The 15877-nt window shown below is 37.6% G+C and overlaps 1 protein-coding gene across 2 annotated transcripts; it reads right to left on the bottom strand.

Annotated features, from left to right (window-relative positions):
* Positions 1 to 1443: 1443 nt before the first annotated feature.
* On the bottom strand, positions 1444 to 8495 carry LOC136768541 (G-protein coupled receptor 4). 2 transcript variants are annotated; one of them, XM_066722795.1, is made up of 3 exons: positions 8288 to 8495; positions 5418 to 6397; positions 1444 to 4063 (listed from the first exon to the last, which is right to left on the bottom strand). In XM_066722795.1, exons 2-3 carry the CDS (start codon positions 5996 to 5998, stop codon positions 3676 to 3678), a joined length of 969 nt encoding a protein of 322 aa, XP_066578892.1. In that variant the 5' UTR covers positions 5999 to 6397; positions 8288 to 8495; the 3' UTR covers positions 1444 to 3675. The 2 variants fall into 2 exon arrangements, with proteins under 2 accessions (XP_066578892.1, XP_066578891.1); XM_066722794.1 differs by lacking the exon at positions 8288 to 8495 and adding an exon at positions 7891 to 8267.
* Positions 8496 to 15877: the final 7382 nt, after the last annotated feature.

Genomic DNA, 15877 nt, shown 5'->3' with positions numbered 1-15877 from the left:
GCTTACAACCACACGATGCTCAATCTCACATGTATGCATCGCAAGCATAGCCCATCCCCCCGCATTCAGGTTAACCTCAGTGCGTGTGCTGATGAGGCAGGAACATGAACATCAAGGTGCACATGGATAAAGATCATTCGCCGGCCCTGTTTACCGAGAAGTGTAATCTGGCATGGTGCCCAGGAGGTAATGAAAGCTGCATTTTTAATGATTATGAATAATGCTGTGCACCATGGTTGTTGCAATAGAAACCTGTGTGTTTAATATATATATGTATAGCACACCACATCAATAGACTTTCCATATTGTAAAGCAGAAACAAGTTTTTTATTCGCCCTGGATAAGGGCATCTGCCAATAAATAAATAAATAAATAAATAAATAATAATAATAATAATAATAATAATAATAATAATAATAATAAACCTTATAAATAGTGATTAGGGAAGTATTGTGCATGTTTTTTAGAATTTTTTCAGTCAATAGTTTAGTCATGTGCTTTTGAAATTTGAAATCCCTCATTGCTTTATAGTAATGCACTGCTCCCTGATGGCAATACATGTTACTGCTCTCTCAAATGACAAGGAAATATTCTGTAAGACATAAAGCGCACAAAATAGCATCATTAGTAAGATCTAGTCCTGGACTGCTTAACTATCTGTATTGGTTAAATGGCTTTAGGCATAATGTTGTATACAATACACCAGAGAATGTGGAAAGATATTGATTAAAATATATTTCATCAGTCATGTTGAGTGTTTTGGATTTTGGTAAATTTACAGTGATAATTTTATCACATAATGTCCATATTTTGGCAGAATTAAAATCTGTGCTTAACTATGCTACATATATTTATGTTAAACTAACCTCAAGTCCAGCACATTTTAATGATAACATGAGAAGTGCAGTAAGCTGAAGTAGGTAGAAAATGTTCATAAATACAGCCCATGGTGTCAAACAACCTTTATACCAGCAGTTTGATTCTCACTAAATAAATAAAACAATATCAAACAAATAAGAATATGCTCCATCTGTCTGCTTTAAGACACAAAGGAACAGGGAGCCTGCAGACGTTCAATTTCTGAATGTACTTTGTTTATTAATGAATGTCACCTGTACAGAGTGAACAGGTAAAAGTGAAGGAGGTAAAGAAGAAGTCTGTCTATTAGCGTGCTATCTTTCTTCCCCCAAACAATCATTGCAGGCAAGTGACTTCCAGTTTAAACTTCATATAACATTTTTTTAATTTTCTCTCTCTGAACTGAATCCTGAATCTTACCATATTCGGCTCAACAGACTAACAGTTATTTGCCAGATTAGTAGAAAAGGCAGGAGATGTGAAACTCTTCAATGGATAGGACCTGCCTTTGAAACACATTAGTCTAAACTATACTGCACTATTTTATTTCAAATGCAAATCCTTGCACCCTTGTATTCATGTATATTATTATTATGAGTATTTATTGCTTGGCAGATGCCCTTATCCAGGGCAACTTACAGAATATAAGCACAAAGTATAATACAAAGTGCAAAAATACAGTTCAGTCCAAGGCATAAAACATTACAAATTCAGATGTACATAATACAGTGCAATTCAAAGCATAATACATTTTACAAATTCCAATTTACACAAGTGAATACAATAAATGACGTCTAACATCCTGGAGTGTAAAAGCTAAGTGCGGACAAGATGTTCATCTCATTAGAATACTCCTGCTGAAATAGGGTTTAAAATTAATATGTAAATAATTGAGGTTTCACAAAAATTCATTAAAATTACATTGCAACTATATCCGTATTGTGTGCTTTTTCATGAATGTATAATTTGACATAGATGTTCTTCTTCACTTATCTTTATTGACACACTCACATATGTTTGGAAGAGCACATGTATAAATATAATTTAAGGGCAATTGTAACAGAAATGGCATTTTATGTTTACTTCATAGATATTTTTGTATTAAAAATAAAAAACATTTTTAAAAGTACTTAAATGTGTAAACTCATTATTTTATTGGAAAATTGTATACATAAGTAGGTGCGTTACAACTTAAGTATAAGTATATGAACACATGAAACATAAACACTTAACTGGAAGGAATGCAAAAACAGTCAATGACCATTTTGCGCCAGAATTATATCATCACTTTCTGTAATCACACAGCAAATGTATGTCCTAATGAAATGCAATGTAATTCATCCTTTGAAAGTATGGTGTGATTCAGACAAACAATGGGTCGTTGGCCGGCAAGGAAACAGGCAGGAGGTCAGTTGATTATGTGAACAAGGCAAAGAGGGAAATGCAAGAGACATTGGTCACAAATGGGCAAAGGTCAATAACAAGATAGGTCTGGAACACTCAGTAGAGGTGCTGGAATGGCAAACTAGACTTCACATTGGTTGGTGGGAACAACGGGGAATACATACTAGTGTTGATGAGCAGGAGAATATGAGACAGGTGTGGCGATGATTCAGTTAAGCAGGGACAATAATAGAATAATTAGGTACCAGGAGATCCAGGGAAAGACACAGAGGATGCTTTGGTAATAGCGACCTCTGGTGGCGAACCTGGGGATGGTTGAGCTGTGGATGTAACATATGGCCTAAGTATATATTTTTTAAAAGATGTTTAATCGCAGCAGAAATAAAATAAATACAAATCTAATTTAAATAAATAGTAAGTCTGCTCTCCCTACAGATGCGATGCCACAAAAGCAGTTATAAACATTTCTTAATTTCAGATAAGAAAGTATATAGGAAGTAAAACAAGAAAAAGGTGTTTTAGGTGGTTTAACACATTTGTACATTTCCCCATGGTGAACAAAACATGTATACACTAAAAAGCTCAATAATTATGAATAAAATTATATATTTATGATTATTATCATGGCAACTGTATTTGTGACTTAAAATCCATTGTCCGTGCATGGTTGTTATTGTCAAGTCATGAATAAAGCAGCACTTTATTATTATTATTATTATTATTATTATTATTATTATTATTATTATTATTATTATTATATAGGGGAAGAAGTAATCCACACAGAAAATAACTCATGTCTTGGTGCTGAAGGACAGAAATGCAGGTTACAAATCACAGCTGAAGAAAAACACAATCTACTAGTTGAACGCCACATACTTTTAAAGGTATGTTGTTTTTAATCGGCCCACTGCATCCAAAAGGCCTCTAATCCCTACTGTGTCACTCAGCTGCATATTTTCCACCCGTCATGTATAAGATACTATGTGGTAGATGTACAGAAAAGAAATAATAATTCATGTATTATCCTACAGGTGTCACTGTAGCCCCTTCAGTTCCACCAAAACAAGGAATAACACAATGTCACAGAGTATTCAATACATCGATGCATTTAAACAAAGGCTGTTGTTCCTGTAGATGCTGTATGTGATTCAAAAGCAGTGTTATGCAATCTAAATTAAATGTAATAACTCAACAAAGGTTTTATTAACTGAAACCCTGATAACACACAAATAACACACATTTTCAGCCATCCATATCCATATATAATGTCTTCTTCTATTTGAACCTCATAACATCTCAACAATACTCAGTACTTACAGAACATCTAATGACTTCCAGGAAATACATGATTACATGAAGCACAAACATATATATTAATGAGAGGATTAGCAATATATATGTAGCTGATCTTGTTTACGGTGTAATATTTTCAAAGTTTCTAATATGGATCTCACTGTCATTGACCGAATTAAGGTACGATCTGATGCAAGGCAAGGACTTCTTAAGTTGCTTCCTAATATCATTGCAAATGAAGATGTAAAACAGGGGGTCTAAGAGATTGTTGAGGCTCGTGAGTCCATAGCACAGGCGGTAGGTTAAGAAGAGTTTTTTTTCTAAGGCACATCTGTCTATGGTTATGAAGTAGTATATAAACTTGTAGGACCCCACCAAGTGGTATGGACCAAAGACCACAATGAAGATGACTGTAATGATGCAGAGGATCCCAACAATTTTCTTTCTCTCTCCCCGGCTCACAGATGGCGAGGAACGCAGCGCAGTGTGGATTCTCGCTGATGTGTACCTATTGGGGGGAAACAAATCATTCATCATTAGACGCTCCTTGAATCAAACTCCCTCACCATCAGAAGAGATGAGTGTATTAAGGTTCATGTATTGTATCCTTATTTTTATTTTTTTACTGAAAATTGAATGAACAATCAATCCCCCATTTTTTAAATCTTGGTATGAAATGAGTGACAAATCTCCATTATTCCATATTAGCCCAATTTTTTTTTTTAATAATAAGAACTTTACAATAATTAGAAAAAAGCTAAATTGATTCATTTTTGTGACCTTTTTCAAATTTAAATATTCTGTTTACACAATGCTGAGTTTCGGTGATTGTACCTTTCGAGGGAAAATTCACAATATTATTATTTCTGGGTAAGATAATGCTAAAGCACCACTGAACTTAATGACTCAAGTTGGTGCAGGGAAGATACATTTGGGGCTTTCTAAAATTTTCAGCTGTGTTTTCTCGCTTTCCATGACGTTGTGACACATCCTCAAACTGAGAAAGAGCACAACGCACAGTTAGTTATCAGCCTTCATCTGGTAAGTTATATTGGTTTCAGTGTTTGAAAACATTTAAGGAACATTTAAGCAAACTTGAAACAACCGAACACTGACTTGTGTTGTGGGAGAGAACAGACACCTCATTGTGGTTTTGGATTTTGTTTCTACTCCTTACTTTGAAAATAAAATACTGTATTTAAACACCCAGATATGAATGTACCGTTGGCATTGCTGTTCAATACAGATTTTTTGTTTGGTTTTATTTCATTTTTTGTGACCCTGTAGTAATAATAAACAGTTTTAGTGAATGTATATGCATACAAAATAAAAAAATAGATGATCTCATTGTAACATTGAGTGTATTATTATTATTATTATTATTATTATTATTATTATTATTATTATTATTATTATTATGATGATGATGATGATGATGATGATGATGATGATGTATTTGTTGGGGGTAATACATTTTTCCTTTCTCTCACCTTTGTAAGTGCCAAAACTGTCAATCTAACGGACATTGTCCATTCTGACGCATGCCTACAGAGCATTAAGTATGTTAGAGAAAGATTCTAAAGCAGATAAGTATTGTTTTCTGCAGGGGCTGCTGGGGTGTTATTGAGTATAAGCAGCCAATATAAGTCAGCTGAATAAGACTGTGTCTCCAAATAACCCGGGCATTCGAGAACTGCAAGCGATGGCAATTCCCAGCATTTCCAGAAGGACCCCCAAACGCTACACTGTATATACTTTAACTTAAAGCACACTTTTACTTAAAACACATTCATCTTTAAATATATGAAACAAAATAATGAAACAAAATAATAAAAAAGGAACAGAAAACTGTTTTTACGCACCCCAGAATAATGCAGGGCAGCAGGAATCCCATCACAATGGTGCCGATCTTAAACTTGGCGTACCTGCTGCTGACAGGATACTGCTCCAGACAATGTCTTTGATTGGGATCGTACACGGAGGGATAGAGTCCGCTCAGGCAGAAGAGGAAGATCACCACCCACACCCCCAGGCTGACGACCAGAGCCAACTTGACGGTCCGGAATCTCCTGCTCCTCAGCGGGTGGACGATGGCGAGGTAGCGGTCCAGCGCGATCAGGCAGAGGAAGACGATGCTCGCGTATAGGTTGATGTAGAAGAGGTACCCGACAAAGTCACAGATGGTGTCCCCATACGTCCACATGTGGTTCTTCTTCAGGTAGATGATCCACAGCGGCAGGGTGAGGATCTGCAGAAGATCGGACACCAGCAGGTTGAGGATGAAGATGGGCATGGTGTTGCCAGCGCGTAGGAGTTGGTAGAGCCCCCACAGCGAGAGCAGGTTAGCAGGCAGCGCCAGTACAAAGGTGACACTGTAGATGGACATGAGTCCCAACTGGTCACTGGTCAAGTTGAAGGAACAGTTCATATTTGTCACCCCCATCTTGTGGATTATGAGAATCGGGTGCAAGTGTGGTCATGAAAGGAAGGTCCTGATATACGTGGTCTGTTTTCTTTGCCTGTTTTTAGTCTTCTGCTAATAAAGGATCTACTAGGCAAGTTCTGTGTTTCTAAACATCAACTGAAAGACACCTCAGAGGCCAAATAGTGTGGAAACGTTTGTTCCAGGAAAACCACATGGTGACGTGATCATGGTTCTTATATTATGAATAGCAGCCATTCAGCAGATCCATTCAAATAATCCCATCATTCAGAAAAGCTCCTCTGTCACTGCTGTGGTCTGCTTATGGGCAATTACAACTCAGTCGACCATGTGGGGGACTTTTTTTAAGCTACAAGTTCATGGCTGCATGACCTTTCTTTGCTCACATCCCTGAAGACTCTAAATGTTGAGACACATAAGCAGAACAATGGTAATTAATAACTAAAGTACCTTCCATGCAATTTGTAAAGAGTATTTGCTAAAATATTACCCCTTTTCAGTCATTTTATTGTCATTATTGATTGATTTGAAAGACTGACACATCTCTCCAAAACAACATACATTTGTACCCATTCATGCTTTTTTGTTTTGTTTTGACGTAAGGAATCTGGGTAAGGTTCATTGCCCAAGGCTTCAACACCAGCGGTTCATGGTTATAAGTCCTTTTGTTGCATTAATTCTGTATAATGCATATGATTCTCTGATTTCTGATAGTCAATCAAAGTTTTTAATATATGCACATTAAATTAGAGAGACGAAAAATCAAATGATCAGGATCATAACTTTCAATTCACCTCTAATTCCCATTGTATTCTCACATAGGGTTTAGTTCACATTTGCTTTTGAATGCAGGATTTTGGTAAAACACATTAATCAAAGTAACTGACACTGTGTATTTTAGTGTCTGCTGTTTTCATTATAATTTAGTTTGGAACAATATGCGGGGTCCTGCATAGGATTGCCAGATCCATTTAATCTTTAAACTAAAAAAAACATCACAGTGAAAATTGAGGATTAAGTATTTCCTGTAATTATACTGTTATAGCTTCCTTAGGGGTGTCATATGAGCCTGTACATATTTATTTTAAATACATGAAATGCCATACAGTCTCAAAACGTTAATATCATGTTAAGTTTATCACCGCTGACACAAACAATAACAGCTGGAACAAATAACAAATAAAGTATTTCATTCCCTTCTGTTAACTTCAGATATCACTGCAATTAGCTTGACTGGAAAGGTTAAATGAATATAACCCAAAGTCTTAAAACATATCATGAAACCAGTCAGGGAAATTTATATTTTATTTTTTACTTCATTTTTTGTCGGTTAAATTTCTGCTGAAATAGGATGGCAACAATTATTATTATTATTAATAATAACATGCTATGTGTATAATTGCAATTATGATAATTGCCTTATCTTGGGTTCTCACAACAATGTTCATCTGCATAAAATGGAACCTGGAGGCTTCATCAACAAGAGGTAAATTAGACAGAAAATGTAAAAAATAACAACATTATTTGTGTCAATGGAAACTAATTATTGAGACATGTAATGTAAATGTAATTGTGTGGAGTAATATTATTGTTGAGTTAATGTGTGGGGGGGGGGGGTTCCTTTGAGTCTGGTGAGCAATAGGCAATCTCCCTTTGGTTCACCATCCTGATATTGATTTAAAGTACAATTCACATTAATGAACATATGAGGCCCATTATTTTCAAATTAGCCTACATTTCAAATGGAGACACATTTCACATTTTAGCATTTAAGTCAAAAAGCAAGCAAATCAATAAACATAAACAGGGACTCTGTTTTCTTACATTTCATCAGCAATTGTTTGCCGAATTTCACATTTGCCAGCCATTAACATGTTTGTTTTTATACTTACTGTGCAATCTGGAGACAACAGAATGGAGAACAATGGCATAGAAATAAAAAGGAACAAACAAATCCCTTTGAATGTAGCAAAACAGCCAACAATCAAAATCCCAAGCTACAGTAGCCAAACAGAGTGAAGTCCTCAACCAGATAAAGTCTTGAAGTTCAATGCTGCAAACATTTCAGCAAGATTTGTATTATTTGGTACAGTAGCTTGTCAAAGGATGCAGATAGTCCTCTTTGATTATCCACCCCGTGTGTCTTCTCCACAAATCGAAAAAAAAAAAAAAACACGACTGTATGAGAACACAGGAAGGAAAATTGCAATTTCCTGGAAGAAAACCCAAACACAATCAATCTTGCAAATTCATTCTGTAACTTGAAAGTGAGCAAAGATTTGTACTTACTTTAGTCGCAGTTTCTAAAATCTTATCACACGCAAGTTACCACATACTGACAGTGTTCCTTTCCCTGAATTGTATACATGTATATATATATCAAGAGCAGTTTTTATTAGTAGAATGAAGACCTGGTGTCTGTTCATGCCCTACTACCAGGGAGTCTAGATCTTACACCACATCCTGCATCAGCTAAACAACAGCAGGTTGCACATAATATGAACTGCTTTAAAAATGGGCTGTCGTAAAAGTTGCCTGGGCCAGACAGTGCATACTGTACCCTTTCACACTTTCTCTCTGCTCCTTATATGATGTTGCAAACTCTGACTAGTTACAATGTTAAATTGTTAGTTTACTACAAGTATTTGCATTGCAAATTATTTGCCGCTACACACTGACACACGCATTTGTTTCAGTTTTGGGTGTGAATGAGTCAGAAGGGCGTGCATAAATGCATAAATGAATATATAAACAAGACAAAGTCTAGAATTTAAGTGGAAAGTGCTGACATTGTAGCATTAGCACATTTTATTGTAAGGGAAGGGGAAGTTAAGTTTATTTTACTTATACAGCTAGTTTCGCACAAAACTTTACTTTTTCATAAAACTATCTAGAATGTTATATAATAAAACCAATAATCTTGTACTAACAGATAAGTTAAATTAGATGTAAGCAGATCTTATATCTGATAGCATGTGGATGGGAGGGAGAGAAGAGAAACCACACCACATCAAGATCTGTGCTCAGCGAGCATCTGCCAAACATTTGGCTTCCTGAGATATATATACACACGCATATCACACACACACACACACACACATATATATATATATATACATATACACATATCACCATTTCTCTTTCACAGTTTTGGTCAGCAGTGCATCCAACTTGCATCCAAGTTCTGCTTTGCAGAAGCAATAACCCACACAAACATCATCTTCAATGACTGAGACTGCAGCCCAGAGTGGAGGGGCACAATTAGTGATTGCCTGACGACCAAGAACACAATGGCAAGAACAGAACAAATGGACGAAAATATGGCTTTTACATTTGATAGCACCAACGACACAGACTTGCAGTTGTTTAACTCTTGTAGGACTTGATCTGTGTTGGTTATAGCATCCAAACCATCCCAACATCTTTGCACAGCTTTACTGTGTCATGTTTGATAGCTAGGGGGACAGGAGACACAAATTGTGATTAACAGATGAAGAGAGATCTCTCCATGTAGTTTCCTTGGTCCATGGCTTAATCAGATTGGCACACATTTGTTTTCGACAGGGCTATGTGCAGAACTGCAGAAATCCTAATGCTTCGAGAACGCACCCAGTTCCTGTCTTTGTTGATTAGGTTTACATTTATGGCATGGGGTGGCAGCTGCCACCCTTGAAACCCCAACTAAGTTCCAAGAAAAATAAAAACCTTGTACATTTACTCATCGCTATTGATTTGAATATTAGTAGAAGTATATTTAAATTATTTTGGGTTATACAAATTAATGAGACATGGAACTTTGCTTTTGTGACCAGGACAGTGATATTTTGAAATGTACCTATTTTCCAGAACATTCCAGTTAGATTCAGTGCTGAGTAAACTTGGAGTAACTTCTAGAACTTTCTAGAACTTTCCAGCAATATAAATAGTAGTATAAATACAAGGGCCTTAAGCCCACCAGTTCAGTTTAGTTCCAGCTGCCTAAGTGGATACATATCTGCATTTTTCTGAGATGGCATCAAGAGGCTGCAAGCATCCGGCAGACACATTTTGCTATGTCTGCAGCCAATTTATCAAGACAAGAGCGAAAAAGTACTCCGTGGAAGCATCTGCTAAGATGTGTGAGGCCTACAAGGCATATTTCAGCATGCCTGTCGGGGATCAAGACAAACACTGGGCACCTCATTTCACCTGCGTGCGCAGCAAAAAAACTCTGGAAGGTAAGATGGACAATTGTTGCTCGGAATTTTATGTTATAAAATGTGTTAAAAAAAAAAATTGTAAAAGTTTTTAATTTTAAAATGTTTTACAATTTTCAATGTTATTGAAAAAATATATCATATATGAAAAATGTTTGCGAGAACCTTACACATTAGTCATGCGTGAAATAAATGTATTTTTGTATGATGGTACAGAGGGGAAAAGAGAGCCATGAAGTTTGCTATCCCAAGAAATTGTGGGAACCCACTGACCACTCAAGCAACTACTACTTCTGCATGGTGGACCATTCCAAACGTCGGACTGGCAAAAATGCACCTGCAAATCACGTATCCGGACCTTCCTTCATCCATCGCCCCAGTGCCACACTGCCATGAGCTCCCCGTACCCACTCCTCTAGAGAGAGAGCAGCCGTCTTTAGAAGAGAGCAGCAAGTCAGAGTGCAAGGAAGACATTGTAGATCCAGATGACAATTTCAGAGGTGGAGCTGAGGAGAGAAACCCATACTACCCCAACCAAAAAGACCCCAACGACTTGATTAGAGATCTTGGTCTCACCAAGTCCAATGCCGAGCTTTTGACATCTAGGCTCAAGCAGTGGAACTTGTTGGTTGAAAGTGTGCAGGTCGCAGATCAGAGGAAGTGTCACCAACCTTTTTTCAGCTTCTTCACCCGTCAAGATGGGCTCTGCTTCTGCCACAATGTGATCAGTCTGTTCGAGGCAATCGGAATCACCTGTAACCAGAATGAGTGGCGCCTCTTCATTGACAGCTCATCCAGGAGCCTCAAAGCCGTGCTACTCCATAATGGTAACAATGGTAACGCTCACCCAGTGCACCTCAAAGAGGATTACAACAGCATCAAGACTTTGCTGGAGGCCTTGAAGTATGATGAGTACGCTGGGAGGTCATAAGAGACTTCAAAATGGTGGCATTCCTGATGGGTCTCCAAGGCGGTTTTACCAAGTTTCACTGCTATCTTTGCCTTTGGGACAGCAGGGACACCAAGGCGCACTACCACAGGCGGGACTGGCCACAGCGGACCGAGTTCTCTGTGGGGAGGAACAACGTCAAGTGCGAGCCACTGGTGGACCCCCGGAAGATGCTGATGCCACCACTGCACATCAAATTTGTCAGAGCTCTAGATAAGGAGTCGGCAGCCATCAAGAACCTTCAAGACTTCTTCCCTAAGCTGTCTGAGGCAAAGGTCAAAGCCAGTGTCTTCGTCAGACCACAGATAAAGAAGATCCTGGAGTACAATGAATTCCCCAAGAAGATCAAGAGAAAGCGGCTTGGAACAGCTTTGTTGCAGTGGTTTGGGGCTTCCTGGGCAATCACAAGGTCGAAAACTATGTGGAGCTGGTTGAGACTCTGGTGAAGAACTATGGCACAATGGGCTGTAGGATGTCCCTCAAAGTCCATATCCTTGATGGTCATCTTGATCAATTCAAGTAGAACATGGGAGCGTACTCGGAGGAGCAAGACAAGCACTTCCACCAGGATATACTGGACTTTATGGTAATTTGAAATAAATTAGCCTACTTGTCACTGTGTGATTAATAATTTTGTTGTGGTATGAATTCGAACGACATTTACATGGGCTGTCTGGAAAGGGTTAACTGTACTTGAACTGAACTGTATTCACAACTTAACATGTCCCACGACATCAAATCAAATAAGCCTATTCAGTATAATGCAAAAACAACATAATTAACTTGCCATAAAAGTGGAAATAAGGACAATTGCTAATGTAAATCTACTTCTCTTTGAGACATGGAACGCATTCCAAAATGCTGTAATAATCGCAGACCCGTTTCTACTGTGTTGTTGTTGTTGTTTTTTGGTGGTAGATAATATTATATTTACTTTATGATGCATTTCTTTGGCTTTACATGCTGAATAGATGTGACAGTGTAACACAAGATGAAGAGGAAGGGGGGTATATGAAGTTTGTTTATTAAAAAAAAACAAATCAAGACAGAAAGAATATATTGAGGGCGCACTGCAACAGTCCTGTAGCAACCACTGTGTGTTCATTCTCTGATTTTCACTGAACAGTTTTTCTGTTAGCATTAATGAGTCTTAATTTTACTACAACGGGACATTAGGAACATTGTAAGTTGTCAATCATTGCACAGAACAGACAAAATATATTGCATTCATTTTGTATGTTTATTTTTTCAAGGACATGGACATTTGATTTGTTTTTAGGGCCACCAGAACTACTCAGAGTTGTTTGTGGATTTGGAGTTTGGATCCCAATTTGGAATTTTGAAATGTATGCTAGGGGGACACAAATTGTATGAATTATGACAAACAACACTACAGCTTCATCAGCATAGGCCTAATTGTAATTTAGTTGGTTTAGCCGAATTATGGCATTTAGTTAGCAAGCTTGCTACTATTGTTACTTGTATGACATGTTTGTTTACCATTTTTCCACTGGTTTATCATTCTCAAATGATATTGCTGCATTAAAATAATATGGCCATCAGAAGCTACTAAGATTGCAATTGTACTTTGATAATGTTGCCCTATCTACCAATTCAAATCTTTGCTCGTAGTGAAGGAATACATTAACTAGCTTGGAAGCTGTTCCCTGCAGCTTTTAGTTGCATTTTCATAATTTGTTACATTTACATTCAAATTAATGTAATTGCACGGCAGGCTGTGTCTAGTTTATATTTGTGATTTCCCATCCCAGGTCCAGCCTGACATTTGCTAATCCAGAACTTAGGTACTGCATAAAAACTATGTTTACCCTTGATGATGATGATGCCTTTATTTGTGTCTTAACAAGAACACACTAGCACAATAGTTTTTTAAAATTAAATCAGAAAACAGACACTACTACTGGCACATTGGGAAATAAGGAGATGTTCCCTTACCTAGGCTAGGTGTTATTTTGTGTGTCATAGCGTTTGTAAAGGCTAAGCTCGGTCACTGGCCCTGGGCAGTGTGATGGTGTCTGCGATGCCCAACCCTGTTAATTTCCAGCCCTGACAAAACACCATCAGTTGCTGTTTAGTTGTGAAAGACGGGCAATAATGAGTTTTGAAATACAGTGAGGTAACTTACTTTCTGAAATGTGTTGGTCATAGTTGTGTCGTCACAAGTTATTACAGTAAAATACAGCTTAGAAAAGCAATTTTAGTCAAACTTGAAATAAGGAAGAATCTGCAACAAACAAGGCCAAACAGACTAATCAGTCTGGCAACCACAATGTTGCTTCAACTTTTCAGCAACAGAGGGGTACCATGATTTGAAGGACGAGTTCAAGTTAAAAAAAATTATGTTAATCTTTTCCAAAGATTGAAACTACACAGATGATTCACAAATCATTTTGTATATACCTCAACTTAGTTTATAGTATACTTTATTTTAACTATTACTGTACCTTAAAGGACAACTATCACAGCTTCCAAAATTGATATGACAGAATAGAACAGAAACATCTGATACTGATACACTGATTCCAGCACACAAGAACATAAGAAAACAATCACATTGGAAACCATGATAATTGTGCTTTAACCTACTAATTGTATCATTGTGTGAGGAGCCCTGCATGAGGGGGACCAGAGAAAGCAGGTGTGGAGAGAGAACAGCCGAGGACACGTCCTTGGAGTACACCTGTCGATACAGGCTGAGGGGAATATCTTGACATGCTACCTGCTAGGTGAAGTAGGAGGAGAACCTGGAAACAACAGTGCCAGAGATCAGTTTAGGAGAATAGATATGTCTACAGCGCCGGAAGCCACAGAGAGAAATTTTGGACAGAGAGTTTGGTGAGTTAGTGACAGGAGAACGATTGTGGTGGGCTGAATAGAGAAGTAAACAGCTGATGTAAAAGGTCAAGGAGAGAGTGGTTAGACAGGAGAGAGGAAGGCAGAGGTTTTGGAGAGGAAGCGAAGAAAGGAGTAGCCTGCCAGTAGGTGCTGTTGAGAGTAGGCTTTTGAAGGAGGGGAGAGACAGTCAGCTTGCTTGAAGGCAGAAGTGGAAAGAGGTGTTGAGGAGGGAGGAAGACCTCAGGGTCTGACGGAGGCTTCCGGTACGCTGCGTACACACACCCACACGAACACCCGTATTTTTACACAACAGCCTGTTCTAAGAAGTCAAGCTCATTGCCCAGGATAGGAAGGAAAGTTTCATTGCAGAAAGTTTAAAAAAACAATGACAAAATCAGTAATTAACTTTTCCAAACAGACCATGGACCTGTGGATTCTTGTGTCCACCTCATGACTGTAGGCATGGGCCATGGTAAAGCATGGTCTCATCATGTATGGAGCTCATGGTATGTTCTGGTATGAGACAAACTGAACAAAGGAGAAAAATAGAAAAAGGAGAAGTACCGGAGGAGGAAGAAGTGGCTGACTAGACTGACCACACCAGTTAGCGAGGAGCAGTGAGATAAATTGGGTATTATCTGTTTCCTTCCTGTAAGTCAACTGAAGATTAATATTACATGTTTTAGGAATATAACCAAATGGAATTAAATAAATGATTATTGCACACCTGTGACTTGACTGTGTCTTCCCTCAGAAAATAATCTTACTGAGGTGACAATATGAATTGACATCCAGGCTGTAACCATTCGTTCTGTGAGCTCTACCTAAACAGGATAAGCATTTCTATCCAGATGGGGTCTCTGACCTGCCCTGGGCTGTCCTGTAATTGTTCTCATTCATACCATGTGACCACACAAATGGGCCTTGGATCTGGATATACCTGTCCACCTTATGAACGTGTCTGCAGTCACTCCCTGGCCACTTCCTGGCAATGGAGGAACACACACACATCGCTGAAGTGTAAATGAAAGATTAAGACAATGCAGATATACAATCAAAGGCTACTGTATATGCTGTTCATTATGTTGTACTTTATGTTATGCATTTTAAAACATGATTGTGACAACTGGGACGCATATTTTTACAGTTATTTGAGTATTGGAAGTAGCAGTAGTCAAAAATCCACTACATAGAATATGAGTTGGTTTGTAAGTGTGTGTGTGTGTGTGTGTGTGTGTGTGTGTGTGTCTGTGTGTGTGCTTTAATTACTGTCAGTGTTGCTAAATATTGCTCCTACATGCCATCCATAGGAGTTTTTTTGTTTTTCTCTCCTCCATGCCTAAATGGTTTATTTACTTAAATGTTCACTCACTTTATTCTAGATCATGTAAAATGTTTACAGGTCTATATTTGATTTTATTGTATTTATGTATTTTATTTTGCTGTACGTTTGTTGTATGTTTACCAGTCTGTAAAGCGCTCTGTGGCTACCCTGCGAAGGGCGCTATACAAATAAAAATTGATTGATTGATTGATTGATATACGATCATTATCGTAATGTAAGCCTCTGTATGGTGAATAATGATAAATCATATTTTTAAAATAATTTAAATCAGCGAACTGAACAGTCAGGATGTGGTCACAAATGTATTGTCTTGCAGTATACATTTAAAAAAATCATCATTTTAAAGTATAAATACAATAATATTTGTTTTAATCTGTCAACAATGCTCCGTGTTGTCGTATACGAATGTGTTTAAACGCACTTCTTTTGCACATGCATACTAATAATACATTAATAATACACAGAATTGTATGTTGTTTTTGGTTTGGTAGTCTTACAACGCACACAGATATGTTTAACATGCAAACAAATAT

This window comes from Amia ocellicauda, chromosome 14, assembly GCF_036373705.1.
Source record: "Amia ocellicauda isolate fAmiCal2 chromosome 14, fAmiCal2.hap1, whole genome shotgun sequence".
NCBI lineage: Eukaryota > Metazoa > Chordata > Actinopteri > Amiiformes > Amiidae > Amia > Amia ocellicauda.
Note: the sequence above shows the minus strand (reverse complement) of the source record. Positions and strands in the feature narration are given on the sequence as shown.